Source organism: Seriola dumerili, unplaced genomic scaffold, assembly GCF_002260705.1.
Source record: "Seriola dumerili isolate Sdu_G_001 unplaced genomic scaffold, Sdu_1.0 BDQW01000078.1, whole genome shotgun sequence".
In the NCBI taxonomy this organism is placed as follows: domain Eukaryota; kingdom Metazoa; phylum Chordata; class Actinopteri; order Carangiformes; family Carangidae; genus Seriola; species Seriola dumerili.
Genome location: NW_019174333.1, coordinates 1,564,171 through 1,581,321, shown reverse-complemented (window position 1 = coordinate 1,581,321; position 17,151 = coordinate 1,564,171). Strand labels below are relative to the sequence as shown.

At 37.8% G+C, this 17,151-nt stretch overlaps 2 protein-coding genes across 2 annotated transcripts in view; both read right to left on the bottom strand.

Moving 5' to 3' along the window:
• atp9b (ATPase phospholipid transporting 9B (putative)) overlaps positions 1-3,130 on the bottom strand; it is a 50,279-nt gene extending 47,149 nt beyond the window's left edge. Inside the window, exon 1 of the mRNA XM_022744086.1 lies at positions 2,994-3,130. Within this exon, the coding sequence (XP_022599807.1) occupies positions 2,994-3,130 (137 nt within the window). The remainder of the gene's footprint in view (positions 1-2,993) is intronic.
• Positions 3,131-6,104: 2,974 nt separating this feature from the next.
• On the bottom strand, positions 6,105-15,983 carry LOC111220834 (probable phospholipid-transporting ATPase IIB). The gene is made up of 4 exons (XM_022744072.1): positions 15,884-15,983; positions 11,240-11,413; positions 7,008-7,181; positions 6,105-6,108 (listed from the first exon to the last, which is right to left on the bottom strand). Exons 1-4 carry the CDS (start codon positions 15,961-15,963, stop codon positions 6,105-6,107), a joined length of 432 nt encoding a protein of 143 aa, XP_022599793.1. The 5' UTR covers positions 15,964-15,983.
• Positions 15,984-17,151: the final 1,168 nt, after the last annotated feature.

Here is a 17,151-nt window from a genome sequence, read left to right as displayed (position 1 = left end):
AACAGGTTGCTTTGTTTTAGGTGGTTTAGACCAACCACTTAACTACACCATCACTTCTAAGGAAACTAGTAACGTAAAATAAAGAAAGATACTGAATGAGTCATACAAATTCTGTAATTTGACAGCTACCTTTTGCAGCTGCAGACACCTGTAAAGATACCTGAGAGGAATATAATCTGTTTTACACTAGGAACTAAAAAATATACGGCACAACATCGGATTTTAAAGTAATGAAATGTGTTGATGTTACAAAAAAGGATGATAGAGGTAAGTCTTATATTTTAAAATTCTAACCCACTGAAAAATACACAGAATTCTTTTTATAAAGGAGCAGATCGCTTGAAGCTGGTGTTCACATGAAACTATACTGTTTCGTCAACACACTCTTCATCACAATTTAAAGTAAACAGAGTCCTCGAACTGTGAGGATGGTTCAGAACATGTTTCTGGTTATAGAAGTAGCACATATACCAGAGTAAATTTGCACTAAATTATATTTTCATTATCATAACCTAGATTTTTCCAGGTGGTTCTCATCGCATTCGTAACATTTATGCTAATATGAAAATACTGACCTCTTACTACAAACCTGTCAACAAATATCAAGACTTCACAACTCAGCCTTATTGCACATTAATTTTCTCAGCTGTTAAATCAATTGTGGCCACTGAGCAGCACAGCTGTGCTCTGCTACAGTTATTTATATCCCTGGTCTCGTCAGTGTTAATTAGATCTTAAAGGCGTCTTTTGACACTACTTTATAAAGAAGCCCTTTGTTTGATGTGAACATGTTAGTGTCTCTGCAGGAGGAATGATGACCATGACGCTGCGGGCGTCAGACACTTTCACCCTGGTAAACCTTAAGAAGCAGGACATGCTGTATGAATGGAGACAAACATAAGAGGAGACATGTGTGTCCTTGTTTCCCTGTTAGTTTTACCTCATGTTGAACATTTCTAGCACGACAGCCTCCGCCCTTTGCTATAAAAAAATGTAATAATGTTATATCATCTAAACTGTAGATTAGAGAAGAGATAGATCGCAGACTGACATTTACTTTTTAAAAAGTATTTGACTTTCTATCAACCTGCTAATGACTACATTGAAGCTTATCTAGCATATCTGATATCAAATGCAAACAGCAGTGTAGTGTGGGGGTAAATTACAATGAGGGCAGCCTGATGTGAGCATGACCTAAACTGGCACCTGGGAGGAAACGAGGGGAGAGTGTCAGTGTATACCGTCATGCTGATCGACTTGGCTTTTCCACTTTTTAAGCAAGTTGGCAAAACATAAAACTAAATAAATCAACTTTGGTAAAAACTCTTGTTTGTATTGGCCTCGACGCTGCCTGTCTGTGTGCACTCCGAGTCCAGATTCATAAGAGCGATTATTTGAGCAAATGAATGCTATTCAAATAATATGCCATTTGAACAGTCAGGGCTTATTCAGTGTGAATTATTTGTGTTTTATAATCCCACACTAAGCACACATAAAATTACTGGAAAGCATCAAACTGGTCAGCTGTGAAAAATCCGATTTGTTCATTAGTGGGGGGAGTGGGGTGGGGGGGTGGGAGGGATCAATATGCGGCTTGAACTGGAGGTGCACCACTGACAACACCACCACACCAAAAACAGAATATTCTATGAAATTCCGCCATCAGTAAATGTTACTGTTTGGGCACCAACGTGCTGCACAAACATTTGTTCATAAATGTGACATTTTTCACACTATTGTTCTGGCATCAACAAACCAGAGAGGAGCATCTTTAGAGGGCAAAACCTGTCACATGAATCATTAGCTGGATAAACCGAGCCGTTCTGTTTGACCTGAAAATCTTTTTGGACTGATGGTGCGCATCAAGGAACTCGACCAAAAATATGCCCTTATCCTCTCTTTTCACTTCACGCACAGCTACCGGTGCGTTTGAAATCCAAACTGATCATCACAAGCATACTTACTAACATTATACACTACACATACATCTGCTGCATGACAAAACACAGACAGCTTTCAGTTCACAGCAGTTCAAGGTACAACAACTGAGCTGACTTTGTGCAGCAGAGTCATTTATTTAAGGTTAAAAGCGGCACGTATATATGTGCACTTTTCTCTGAAAATACCTGACATGGCAACCACCCTTGGACTGTTATTAACACAACTTTACAGTAACACTTGAACTGACACCCTGTGACCTTCAAGTGTTGAGATTTGTGTTAATACGACAGAGTATCAGGGCCACATTGAGGGGAAAAAAAGAAATCTTTCAAGAAGAAGAGAAATGTCAAGAATAAAGTCGTGATTTTTGAAGCTAAAATAAGAAAAAAGTTGTAATATTACCAAAAATAAAAAGTCATAATATTACAACATTAAAGTCATAATATTACAAGAAAAAGTCATATTTTTAAAAGAAAAAAAGTCTGACACTGATGAGCCATAAGATGAAGTATCTCCTTATTAGTGAAACCTCTGCTAAAGTAGAAGCTTCTGATATTTCCCCTCTAAAACAACACAGATCTTAAAATTACCACTTTATTCTTGTAATGTTTATCCTTGTGACTTTATTCTCATAATATTATGACTTTTTTCTTGTAAAATTATGACTTTATTCTCAAAATGTCAGCTTTTTGTCCCCCAGTGTGGCCCTAATACTCATATTCATATGTTCATACTCATGTCATATGTTAAAGATGCATAGTTTATAGATGCAAAGGTTGCAAAGTATAAATCTTATACAAGTGGCACAATAATAGTAAAAACATTATGTTGAATCTTACATTCAAAATACCCAAGGACACAGTGCAGACGGGAAAAATACGACAGAAATAGAAACTTTCTTGAGAATATTTGAATGTTTGTTTTTGATTGTCCAAAAAGATCCAGCTACAAAAGACTAGACTTTGATTTGTGCATCATTTCTTCAAGTCGTCATGCACAGATTACCAACATAAGTCATTAAAAAAAAAAAAAAGCTAGTGCTGCAGAAATACCTGCCACAGAGGACTTTCCACCCTCCGCAGAGAAACCACCCGAGGCCTCTGTGTCTATGGTTGACTCTGGCCCGGGGCAGCGTCTGGTAGTCGCTCTCATCATTCTCAAAGCCTTCCTCCGACATCATCAGAGGCATCTCATCCAGGTTAGAGGGCTCATCTTCTAGAGAGTACCTGTGAGGAGGCAGTGGAGGCAAAGTACAGTGACACATGAACAGCTGAGACTGGAAATGCAAATGTCTTATGCTGAGTGGAACCCAGTTTTTCAGAACTAGGACACTACTTGGGGTGAAACACAGAAACATCTTCTGCCTTGTGCAAAAAAATATTGATGATAAGTGTTTCCTTATCACTCATGTACACTGAGAAACATTTCTTTTATTTCGAAGACATATTAATCCACACTGGTTGTGAATTATACAGGTTCAATATACAGGCTGTGGGGCCAAAGCCAGCTCAATTTACACATTACAGTTGGGTGACTATGAAGCGCCTTGGGAGCTGAATGGTTACAGCTCATGCCACATAAACGCAACATCCACAGTTTGATTTTGGACGGGGACCTGTGTTGCATCTCTTCCCTAATTTTCTGACCAATAAAAAAGGTGAAAAATGCCAAAAAAATATCTTTAAAATGAAAAAAGAAAAGGAATGAGAAATGCTCTTCAATTTAGTGAAGGACTGTAGTGAAGCAAACATTAAAGTTTGTCAGAGCAGTTCTTCTATCACTAAGTACGGTAGAGCACGTCTCCTATTCACATTATAGAGAAACACACTTGAAGAGCACATAATGTCCTATTCATGAAGTCCCTCCAACGAATTGAGAAACTCTGTAGCCGCAGGGGAAAAGCTGATACATCATCATAAATCCAAGATGCCAGCAAACCTCCTAATAATCCTATCAGTTTTATTTGCTTATATACATATATCTGTTATGATGGAACATGCTTTATAAAACATATTTATAACGGTGCAGTCGAGAGAAACACTGAAAACCTAAAAAGTGATGAAACTCTGACAATATGAATTCTGCATGGAGAGTTTGTTGGGAATGAGAAGATCATGTGATTTATTTTCTGAAACATTATCACACTAACTTATCAATCACGCATCACGGTAAATATATGCACAATAAATTCTAGGCAATTTACTAACAATAAAGCAACAGCAGTAACAACTTCTGCTAAACCGAATAAACAACACACAAACAAACTTCCTGTGATGTTAACAGTGGGTATAAGGTGGTCATGAGGGTCTTGCGAACAAAATGGTTGTTGGTCCAACTTTACAGATTAACCTTGCAGCAAAGTTCAAAGCATGAGACATGAAACACCTATGTTATTTCTACCAACAAGATGCCGATCATAGAGATGGCTCCATAACTGACTCCTGAATTTCTCCAATCATATCCACCTCTAAAATAATGGATTTCACTTAGTGAAACTGGCTCTTTTCTAACTAAAAGTTATTTCTGCTGGTCTAGAGCTAAGAGGTAATCAAGGTTGTCTTAAATATGAACCTAAAATATCTCCTTGGCAATCAGAAAGACAGTTGGTAACAGAAAGAGAGGAAAATGTTTTTTTATACAGACATGCTCAAGACAGATCAAAGGTAAACTGACAAGTCTGAAAAGAAAGCATAGATCTATAACTAAATATGGGAGGAGAGTCTCCACAATGAGTGGAAATTTTTTAAAAAGACTATAGATTTAAGGGATTACACAAATTAAATACTCAAAAAGCAGTGGTAGGTTGAGCAAATACTGAGTAATGTTGACTTGTTAGATTTGGTTCTAAACCTGCAAATCAACTCTCGAGGCTTTGATCTCAGACACCACTGTTCATGAGGCAATGTATGAATCACCAGCAACCACCAACTTCAGTTTTTTTTGTTTTTTTTATATGTTTCCTTTACAAACTGTGGGAAGTTGCCAACGAGGTACATTAATAGCCCCAGTGTTTCTTGCTTTGGAACTCCCACATCTGATTACATAATAATTCAACTCTTAATCCAGTGAAAAAACGTGGGTTGGTTTGTAAAAAGGTTTCCTGGCTCTCCGGTGCAACACAAGAATTACTGCCAACAGTTGTCCGCAGTGTCAATGGAAAAGCTCTGCCTGTGATTTTTACCAGCTTCAGGACCAGTGCTCTGCTCTGTAGGTGCAGTCTGACCTCCATGATGAGGCCAGACAATTTAACCATAGGCCTCAACAAAGCTGTCATGAATTTCATTAATGAGAGCAAAGGAAGGGAATTCAGAGGGGCAGAGGTGTTCACCTTAAAATTTACATTTAAATATGATTTTGACATAGAGGAGATAAACATCATCACAACTCAAAACGAGCTGCTTATACACAAAATCAATTGTGGAAGATAGGGCTGGGCGAAAAGCGCATTTAGGATTTATTATCTTAATAATCAGCTTTGTNAAGCTGTCATGAATTTCATTAATGAGAGCAAAGGAAGGGAATTCAGAGGGGCAGAGGTGTTCACCTTAAAATTTACATTTAAATATGATTTTGACATAGAGGAGATAAACATCATCACAACTCAAAACGAGCTGCTTATACACAAAATCAATTGTGGAAGATAGGGCTGGGCGAAAAGCGCATTTAGGATTTATTATCTTAATAATCAGCTCTGTAAAACAAAGGCGAAGTATTTTGTTAACGATTCGATTTGAAAATTCTACTTCTGACTTTTAAAGCACTTCATGGCCCTCAACTATATCTCTGAATCAACCTGCACGTAGTCAAAGGTCCTCAGACAGGAAACTGTTGGTAGCTCCTACATCAAGATGTAAGACTTAAAGGGGCGGAGCTTTTGCTGTCAGGACACCACAACTCTGAAACAACCTGCCCGATGAACTTAGACTGGTAAAATCAGAATCTTCTTTTAAACGCTTCTAAAAACCCATTTCTTTCACAATACTTTTGAATAATTTAATTTAAATATTTCACATATTTTAACATTGCTTACTTGTGTTTCTGTTTTTATTGTTTTATTATCTTGAGTATGTTTGTGTTTGTTTTGTTATTTTATCCTTGTGAAACACTTTGTAATCTCGGATTTTGATAAGTTCTATATAAATAAAGTTATTATTATTACCCCATCACCTAGAGATTAACATTATCAGACTCCAGCACTAACAAACGAGACCAGATGATCAAGACACACTGCAGCACTTTACAAAACTTCAAGCAACATTTGTGGGTGAAGATATTGCCTCAGTCAACAGTCTGTTTCATTTCAAAAGCTCTGGGCCACATTGAGGGGAAAAAAAGAAATCTTTCAAGAAGAAGAGAAATGTCAAGAATAAAGTCGTGATTTTTGAAGCTAAAATAAGAAAAAAGTTGTAATATTACCAAAAATAAAAAGTCATAATATTACAACATTAAAGTCATAATATTACAAGAAAAAGTCATATTTTTAAAAGAAAAAAAGTCTGACACTGATGAGCCATAAGATGAAGTATCTCCTTATTAGTGAAACCTCTGCTAAAGTAGAAGCTTCTGATATTTCCCCTCTAAAACAACACAGATCTTAAAATTACCACTTTATTCTTGTAATGTTTATCCTTGTGACTTTATTCTCATAATATTATGACTTTTTTCTTGTAAAATTATGACTTTATTCTCAAAATGTCAGCTTTTTGTCCCCCAGTGTGGCCCTAATACTCATATTCATATGTTCATACTCATGTCATATGTTAAAGATGCATAGTTTATAGATGCAAAGGTTGCAAAGTATAAATCTTATACAAGTGGCACAATAATAGTAAAAACATTATGTTGAATCTTACATTCAAAATACCCAAGGACACAGTGCAGACGGGAAAAATACGACAGAAATAGAAACTTTCTTGAGAATATTTGAATGTTTGTTTTTGATTGTCTAAAAAGATCCAGCTACAAAAGACTAGACTTTGATTTGTGCATCATTTCTTCAAGTCGTCATGCACAGATTACCAACATAAGTCATAAAAAAAAAAAAAAAGCTAGTGCTGCAGAAATACCTGCCACAGAGGACTTTCCACCCTCCGCAGAGAAACCCCCCGAGGCCTCTGTGTCTATGGTTGACTCTGGCCCGGGGCAGCGTCTGGTAGTCGCTCTCATCATTCTCAAAGCCTTCCTCCGACATCATCAGAGGCATCTCATCCAGGTTAGAGGGCTCATCTTCTAGAGAGTACCTGTGAGGAGGCAGTGGAGGCAAAGTACAGTGACACATGAACAGCTGAGACTGGAAATGCAAATGTCTTATGCTGAGTGGAACCCAGTTTTTCAGAACTAGGACACTACTTGGGGTGAAACACAGAAACATCTTCTGCCTTGTGCAAAAAAATATTGATGATAAGTGTTTCCTTATCACTCATGTACACTGAGAAACATTTCTTTTATTTCGAAGACATATTAATCCACACTGGTTGTGAATTATACAGGTTCAATATACAGGCTGTGGGGCCAAAGCCAGCTCAATTTACACATTACAGTTGGGTGACTATGAAGCGCCTTGGGAGCTGAATGGTTACAGCTCATGCCACATAAACGCAACATCCACAGTTTGATTTTGGACGGGGACCTGTGTTGCATCTCTTCCCTAATTTTCTGACCAATAAAAAAGGTGAAAAATGCCAAAAAAATATCTTTAAAATGAAAAAAGAAAAGGAATGAGAAATGCTCTTCAATTTAGTGAAGGACTGTAGTGAAGCAAACATTAAAGTTTGTCAGAGCAGTTCTTCTATCACTAAGTACGGTAGAGCACGTCTCCTATTCACATTATAGAGAAACACACTTGAAGAGCACATAATGTCCTATTCATGAAGTCCCTCCAACGAATTGAGAAACTCTGTAGCCGCAGGGGAAAAGCTGATACATCATCATAAATCCAAGATGCCAGCAAACCTCCTAATAATCCTATCAGTTTTATTTGCTTATATACATATATCTGTTATGATGGAACATGCTTTATAAAACATATTTATAACGGTGCAGTCGAGAGAAACACTGAAAACCTAAAAAGTGATGAAACTCTGACAATATGAATTCTGCATGGAGAGTTTGTTGGGAATGAGAAGATCATGTGATTTATTTTCTGAAACATTATCACACTAACTTATCAATCACGCATCACGGTAAATATATGCACAATAAATTCTAGGCAATTTACTAACAATAAAGCAACAGCAGTAACAACTTCTGCTAAACCGAATAAACAACACACAAACAAACTTCCTGTGATGTTAACAGTGGGTATAAGGTGGTCATGAGGGTCTTGCGAACAAAATGGTTGTTGGTCCAACTTTACAGATTAACCTTGCAGCAAAGTTCAAAGCATGAGACATGAAACACCTATGTTATTTCTACCAACAAGATGCCGATCATAGAGATGGCTCCATAACTGACTCCTGAATTTCTCCAATCATATCCACCTCTAAAATAATGGATTTCACTTAGTGAAACTGGCTCTTTTCTAACTAAAAGTTATTTCTGCTGGTCTAGAGCTAAGAGGTAATCAAGGTTGTCTTAAATATGAACCTAAAATATCTCCTTGGCAATCAGAAAGACAGTTGGTAACAGAAAGAGAGGAAAATGTTTTTTTATACAGACATGCTCAAGACAGATCAAAGGTAAACTGACAAGTCTGAAAAGAAAGCATAGATCTATAACTAAATATGGGAGGAGAGTCTCCACAATGAGTGGAAATTTTTTAAAAAGACTATAGATTTAAGGGATTACACAAATTAAATACTCAAAAAGCAGTGGTAGGTTGAGCAAATACTGAGTAATGTTGACTTGTTAGATTTGGTTCTAAACCTGCAAATCAACTCTCGAGGCTTTGATCTCAGACACCACTGTTCATGAGGCAATGTATGAATCACCAGCAACCACCAACTTCAGTTTTTTTTGTTTTTTTTATATGTTTCCTTTACAAACTGTGGGAAGTTGCCAACGAGGTACATTAATAGCCCCAGTGTTTCTTGCTTTGGAACTCCCACATCTGATTACATAATAATTCAACTCTTAATCCAGTGAAAAAACGTGGGTTGGTTTGTAAAAAGGTTTCCTGGCTCTCCGGTGCAACACAAGAATTACTGCCAACAGTTGTCCGCAGTGTCAATGGAAAAGCTCTGCCTGTGATTTTTACCAGCTTCAGGACCAGTGCTCTGCTCTGTAGGTGCAGTCTGACCTCCATGATGAGGCCAGACAATTTAACCATAGGCCTCAACAAAGCTGTCATGAATTTCATTAATGAGAGCAAAGGAAGGGAATTCAGAGGGGCAGAGGTGTTCACCTTAAAATTTACATTTAAATATGATTTTGACATAGAGGAGATAAACATCATCACAACTCAAAACGAGCTGCTTATACACAAAATCAATTGTGGAAGATAGGGCTGGGCGAAAAGCGCATTTAGGATTTATTATCTTAATAATCAGCTTTGTAAAACAAAGGCGAAGTATTTTGTTAATGATTCGATTTGAAAATTCTACTTCTGACTTTTAAAGCACTTCATGGCCCCCAACTATATCTCTGAATCAACCTGCACGTAGTCAAAGGTCCTCAGACAGGAAACTGTTGGTAGCTCCTACATCAAGATGTAAGACTTAAAGGGGCGGAGCTTTTGCTGTCAGGACACCACAACTCTGAAACAACCTGCCCGATGAACTTAGACTGGTAAAATCAGAATCTTCTTTTAAACGCTTCTAAAAACCCATTTCTTTCACAATACTTTTGAATAATTTAATTTAAATATTTCACATATTTTAACATTGCTTACTTGTGTTTCTGTTTTTATTGTTTTATTACCTTGAGTATGTTTGTGTTTGTTTTGTTATTTTATCCTTGTGAAACACTTTGTAATCTCGGATTTTGATAAGTTCTATATAAATAAAGTTATTATTATTACCCCATCACCTAGAGATTAACATTATCAGACTCCAGCACTAACAAACGAGACCAGATGATCGAGACACACTGCAGCACAAAACTTCAAGCGACATTAGTGGGTGAAGATATTGCCTCAGTCAACAGTCTGTTTCATTTCAAAAGCTCTGCACCTGTAGTCTGCACTTATCAGATAATGATGGCTTTCTCTGTAGTAGCATTTCAGCTGAGAGGCTGTTCTCCACAGCTGAGCATCCTTTCAAGTTAATGCATTTAACATATAGTTAAATAAATCTGCATATTCTCACAAATTTTTCTGTTAGTCAGACCCTCATCAGGACCACTTAACTGTCACTTTAGTTTTATTGGAGGACCTGAGCACTGAGTGAGCTGGAGCAAGAGCCAAAATATATTATTTCTTTTCCCTCTTTCTTTCTTTATTGAATCGAGAATCAATTCTGAACCGAAATGTGTCACCAAGAATCAAAATCGGAAAGAAATCGTAATTCCCGCCCTTACTGGTAGACACTAAGGTGACCAGACGGCTGGAGCTGTCCCCAGAAAGGTCCCCGTTTTTAACAATAAATTAAAATACATACCAGAAGGAAATATCTGGCAGCAGAACATACAGGCAAGGAGGACTGACTGCTCACTATAGCAGCTTCATATCACTTTTCTTCTACTACTAACTACTTGCTCGCCTGCTTTTTGAGAAAACTGGTGTGTAAAAATAGCATGTTTCAAGTGAATTCACATCACAACAAACAGCATAAGGTAACCCAGCTTAGAATCAGGGGCGGGGCTACAGGACTGAGGAATTGTAATACCAAGTGATAGGTAGCTCAATAATAGGCAAACAATCTACTTGGATGTAGGCTACCGTGCCTACTGCATCATTTTCAATTTAACATAATTAACATGGTATATGTTTTCNTTATTCTCATAATATTATGACTTTTTTCTTGTAAAATTATGACTTTATTCTCAAAATGTCAGCTTTTTGTCCCCCAGTGTGGCCCTAATACTCATATTCATATGTTCATACTCATGTCATATGTTAAAGATGCATAGTTTATAGATGCAAAGGTTGCAAAGTATAAATCTTATACAAGTGGCACAATAATAGTAAAAACATTATGTTGAATCTTACATTCAAAATACCCAAGGACACAGTGCAGACGGGAAAAATACGACAGAAATAGAAACTTTCTTGAGAATATTTGAATGTTTGTTTTTGATTGTCTAAAAAGATCCAGCTACAAAAGACTAGACTTTGATTTGTGCATCATTTCTTCAAGTCGTCATGCACAGATTACCAACATAAGTCATAAAAAAAAAAAAAAAGCTAGTGCTGCAGAAATACCTGCCACAGAGGACTTTCCACCCTCCGCAGAGAAACCACCCGAGGCCTCTGTGTCTATGGTTGACTCTGGCCCGGGGCAGCGTCTGGTAGTCGCTCTCATCATTCTCAAAGCCTTCCTCCGACATCATCAGAGGCATCTCATCCAGGTTAGAGGGCTCATCTTCTAGAGAGTACCTGTGAGGAGGCAGTGGAGGCAAAGTACAGTGACACATGAACAGCTGAGACTGGAAATGCAAATGTCTTATGCTGAGTGGAACCCAGTTTTTCAGAACTAGGACACTACTTGGGGTGAAACACAGAAACATCTTCTGCCTTGTGCAAAAAAATATTGATGATAAGTGTTTCCTTATCACTCATGTACACTGAGAAACATTTCTTTTATTTCGAAGACATATTAATCCACACTGGTTGTGAATTATACAGGTTCAATATACAGGCTGTGGGGCCAAAGCCAGCTCAATTTACACATTACAGTTGGGTGACTATGAAGCGCCTTGGGAGCTGAATGGTTACAGCTCATGCCACATAAACGCAACATCCACAGTTTGATTTTGGACGGGGACCTGTGTTGCATCTCTTCCCTAATTTTCTGACCAATAAAAAAGGTGAAAAATGCCAAAAAAATATCTTTAAAATGAAAAAAGAAAAGGAATGAGAAATGCTCTTCAATTTAGTGAAGGACTGTAGTGAAGCAAACATTAAAGTTTGTCAGAGCAGTTCTTCTATCACTAAGTACGGTAGAGCACGTCTCCTATTCACATTATAGAGAAACACACTTGAAGAGCACATAATGTCCTATTCATGAAGTCCCTCCAACGAATTGAGAAACTCTGTAGCCGCAGGGGAAAAGCTGATACATCATCATAAATCCAAGATGCCAGCAAACCTCCTAATAATCCTATCAGTTTTATTTGCTTATATACATATATCTGTTATGATGGAACATGCTTTATAAAACATATTTATAACGGTGCAGTCGAGAGAAACACTGAAAACCTAAAAAGTGATGAAACTCTGACAATATGAATTCTGCATGGAGAGTTTGTTGGGAATGAGAAGATCATGTGATTTATTTTCTGAAACATTATCACACTAACTTATCAATCACGCATCACGGTAAATATATGCACAATAAATTCTAGGCAATTTACTAACAATAAAGCAACAGCAGTAACAACTTCTGCTAAACCGAATAAACAACACACAAACAAACTTCCTGTGATGTTAACAGTGGGTATAAGGTGGTCATGAGGGTCTTGCGAACAAAATGGTTGTTGGTCCAACTTTACAGATTAACCTTGCAGCAAAGTTCAAAGCATGAGACATGAAACACCTATGTTATTTCTACCAACAAGATGCCGATCATAGCGATGGCTCCATAACTGACTCCTGAATTTCTCCAATCATATCCACCTCTAAAATAATGGATTTCACTTAGTGAAACTGGCTCTTTTCTAACTAAAAGTTATTTCTGCTGGTCTAGAGCTAAGAGGTAATCAAGGTTGTCTTAAATATGAACCTAAAATATCTCCTTGGCAATCAGAAAGACAGTTGGTAACAGAAAGAGAGGAAAATGTTTTTTATACAGACATGCTCAAGACAGATCAAAGGTAAACTGACAAGTCTGAAAAGAAAGCATAGATCTATAACTAAATATGGGAGGAGAGTCTCCACAATGAGTGGAAAATTTTTTAAAAAGACTATAGATTTAAGGGATTACACAAATTAAATACTCAAAAAGCAGTGGTAGGTTGAGCAAATACTGAGTAATGTTGACTTGTTAGATTTGGTTCTAAACCTGCAAATCAACTCTCGAGGCTTTGATCTCAGACACCACTGTTCATGAGGCAATGTATGAATCACCAGCAACCACCAACTTCAGTTTTTTTTGTTTTTTTTATATGTTTCCTTTACAAACTGTGGGAAGTTGCCAACGAGGTACATTAATAGCCCCAGTGTTTCTTGCTTTGGAACTCCCACATCTGATTACATAATAATTCAACTCTTAATCCAGTGAAAAAACGTGGGTTGGTTTGTAAAAAGGTTTCCTGGCTCTCCGGTGCAACACAAGAATTACTGCCAACAGTTGTCCGCAGTGTCAATGGAAAAGCTCTGTCTGTGATTTTTACCAGCTTCAGGACCAGTGCTCCGCTCTGTAGGTGCAGTCTGACCTCCATGATGAGGCCAGACAATTTAACCATAGGCCTCAACAAGCTGTCATGAATTTCATTAATGAGAGCAAAGGAAGGGAATTCAGAGGGGCAGAGGTGTTCACCTTAAAATTTACATTTAAATATGATTTTGACATAGAGGAGATAAACATCATCACAACTCAAAACGAGCTGCTTATACACAAAATCAATTGTGGAAGATAGGGCTGGGCGAAAAGCGCATTTAGGATTTATTATCTTAATAATCAGCTCTGTAAAACAAAGGCGAAGTATTTTGTTAACGATTCGATTTGAAAATTCTACTTCTGACTTTTAAAGCACTTCATGGCCCTCAACTATATCTCTGAATCAACCTGCACGTAGTCAAAGGTCCTCAGACAGGAAGCTGTTGGTAGCTCCTACATCAAGATGTAAGACTTAAAGGGGCGGAGCTTTTGCTGTCAGGACACCACAACTCTGAAACAACCTGCCCGATGAACTTAGACTGGTAAAATCAGAATCTTCTTTTAAACGCTTCTAAAAACCCATTTCTTTCACAAAGCTTTTGAATAATTTAATTTAAATATTTCACATATTTTAACATTGCTTACTTGTGTTTCTGTTTTTATTGTTTTATTATCTTGAGTATGTTTGTGTTTGTTTTGTTATTTTATCCTTGTGAAACACTTTGTAATCTCGGATTTTGATAAGTTCTATATAAATAAAGTTATTATTATTATTACCCCATCACCTAGAGATTAACATTATCAGACTCCAGCACTAACAAACGAGACCAGATGATCAAGACACACTGCAGCACTTTACAAAACTTCAAGCAACATTTGTGGGTGAAGATATTGCCTCAGTCAACAGTCTGTTTCATTTCAAAAGCTCTGCACCTGTAGTCTGCACTTATCAGATAATGATGGCTTTCTCTGTAGTAGCATTTCAGCTGAGAGGTTGTTCTCCACAGCTGAGCATCCTTTCAAGTTAATGCATTTAACATATAGTTAAATAAATCTGCATATTCTCACAAATTTTTCTGTTAGTCAGACCCTCATCAGGACCACTTAACTGTCACTTTAGTTTTATTGGAGGACCTGAGCACTGAGTGAGCTGGAGCAAGAGCCAAAATATATTATTTCTTTTCCCTCTTTCTTTCTTTATTGAATCGAGAATCAATTCTGAACCGAAATGTGTCACCAAGAATCAAAATCGGAATGAAATCGTAATTCCCGCCCTTACTGGTAGACACTATGGTGACCAGACGGCTGGAGCTGTCCCCAGAAAGGTCCCCGTTTTTAACAATAAATTAAAATACATACCAGAAGGAAATATCTGGCAGCAGAACATACAGGCAAGGAGGACTGACTGCTCACTATAGCAGCTTCATATCACTTTTCTTCTACTACTAACTACTTGCTCGCCTGCTTTTTGAGAAAACTGGTGTGTAAAAATAGCATGTTTCAAGTGAATTCACATCACAACAAACAGCATAAGGTAACCCAGCTTAGAATCAGGGGCGGGGCTACAGGACTGAGGAATTGTAATACCAAGTGATAGGTAGTTCAATAATAGGCAAACAATCTACTTGGATGTAGGCTACCGTGCCTACTGCATCATTTTCAATTTAACATAATTAACATGGTATATGTTTTCCCAGGTCTAATGTGCTGGAAACCTCTGTAACTTGTTTTAGAAATTATAGATGGGGGATATAACTTGGCCTGAAAAAAATTTAGTCAGAAGATTTTTTTCAACCTGTCACTGTTTGACAGTTAAATGTATGAAACCAGAACTGTATTCGCCACAGATAAAAACACTGGATACTGTAATGATATAGTGGCCACTGAACTAGAAATGTCCTTGCATTTCATTTCAGAAATCTAGTCACCTTAGTAGACATACTTGCGGTGGGTGGCAAACAGATTTACTTGTTATTGTAAAAGCAGTAACAGCTTAAGTTGCTTCTGGGTCTGAAAGTACCTGGTCATGCACCTACTTCACTTTCTGTCCAGTCCTCACCTTTAGGGCTTTATTAGCTCATCCTCGTCCAGTCTGAAAAATGAACAAACTCTTGAGTGATGACTTCAGTGTGCAACAATACTTCTATAACATGTGACGAATCAGATAACACAGAGAAGCCGTCATGTGACTTTAAATTAATGCCAGCGCAGTGGTCAACAAAGATATGTCACTAACCTACTCTAACTCAAACTGAGAGCGTGTAGGGCTGGTTGTCTTGGACTAGTAAAGGTAGAGTAAACATTACACGGGTTTTTAGCTTAAGGGATGGTGATGCGAGCAAAAGGAAGGAGCTGTCAAAGGAGAAAATGCGAAGGAGCTGTCAGCTGCAGTGCTAGCAACACAAGCTAACAACCACAATCCGAACACAAGACACGGAGCCCGGGGCAGCCGCGGGTAAACATTTCAGAGAAACAGCAGCTTTCTTCAGTACGTGACCAAAGAAACAGCCCCGCTGGCCCCTCCATACCTTGAATGTCTGGCCGAGTTGTAATACGGAATTCTCTTCGAGTTCTTCCGCACCGGATTTAACGGGATGCTGTCAGCCATCTTGGCTGGGCAGTACACATCCTGACGTCACACTGAAAAGACGTTTAGGATTTATGCTGCATTCACTTACTGCGCGAAAATATTGAAACTGTGACCCTTACGGACGAACAAACGTACTGTGGTGCGAATTTTAAGGTTAGAAATCATACAGAGTATATTTTCCATTCTCTCCATTCTGTCATAACGCATTTCTAAAACTAAACAAATAAATAATGGAAATGTTTATTTTTACCAAAAGTACGTCGGATTCATTGTAACATTGCGGAATGTGCGCTTTCCGGGAGTCTACAAAGGCAGCATACGTGTGGTCAAGTAACATTTATAGTTTCTGATAAAATGAGACTGGAGCATTAACGAGACTTATATTCTACATAACCAATAGTGTTAAGCATATAAAATCAAATGAGTAACAAACAACCGTCCTCACTTGGTTGAAAACAAATTTAGAGCAGTTATTCGCTGATAAAAACCGTGTGATGCGGTCGAAAGCCTGAAAAAGCCAGTAAGGCAACCTTTGAGTTGACANTTTTTTTATACAGACATGCTCAAGACAGATCAAAGGTAAACTGACAAGTCTGAAAAGAAAGCATAGATCTATAACTAAATATGGGAGGAGAGTCTCCACAATGAGTGGAAATTTTTTAAAAAGACTATAGATTTAAGGGATTACACAAATTAAATACTCAAAAAGCAGTGGTAGGTTGAGCAAATACTGAGTAATGTTGACTTGTTAGATTTGGTTCTAAACCTGCAAATCAACTCTGGAGGCTTTGATCTCAGACACCACTGTTCATGAGGCAACATATGAATCACCAGCAACCACCAACTTCAGTTGTTTTTTTTTTTTTTATATGTTTCCTTTACAAACTGTGGGAAGTTGCCAACGAGGTACATTAATAGCCCCAGTGTTTCTTGCTTTGGAACTCCCACATCTGATTACATAATAATTCAACTCTTAATCCAGTGAAAAAACGTGGGTTGGTTTGTAAAAAGGTTTCCTGGCTCTCCGGTGCAACACAAGAATTACTGCCAACAGTTGTCCGCAGTGTCAATGGAAAAGCTCTGCCTGTGATTTTTACCAGCTTCAGGACCAGTGCTCTGCTCTGTAGGTGCAGTCTGACCTCCATGATGAGGCCAGACAATTTAACCATAGGCCTCAACAAAGCTGTCATGAATTTCATTAATGAG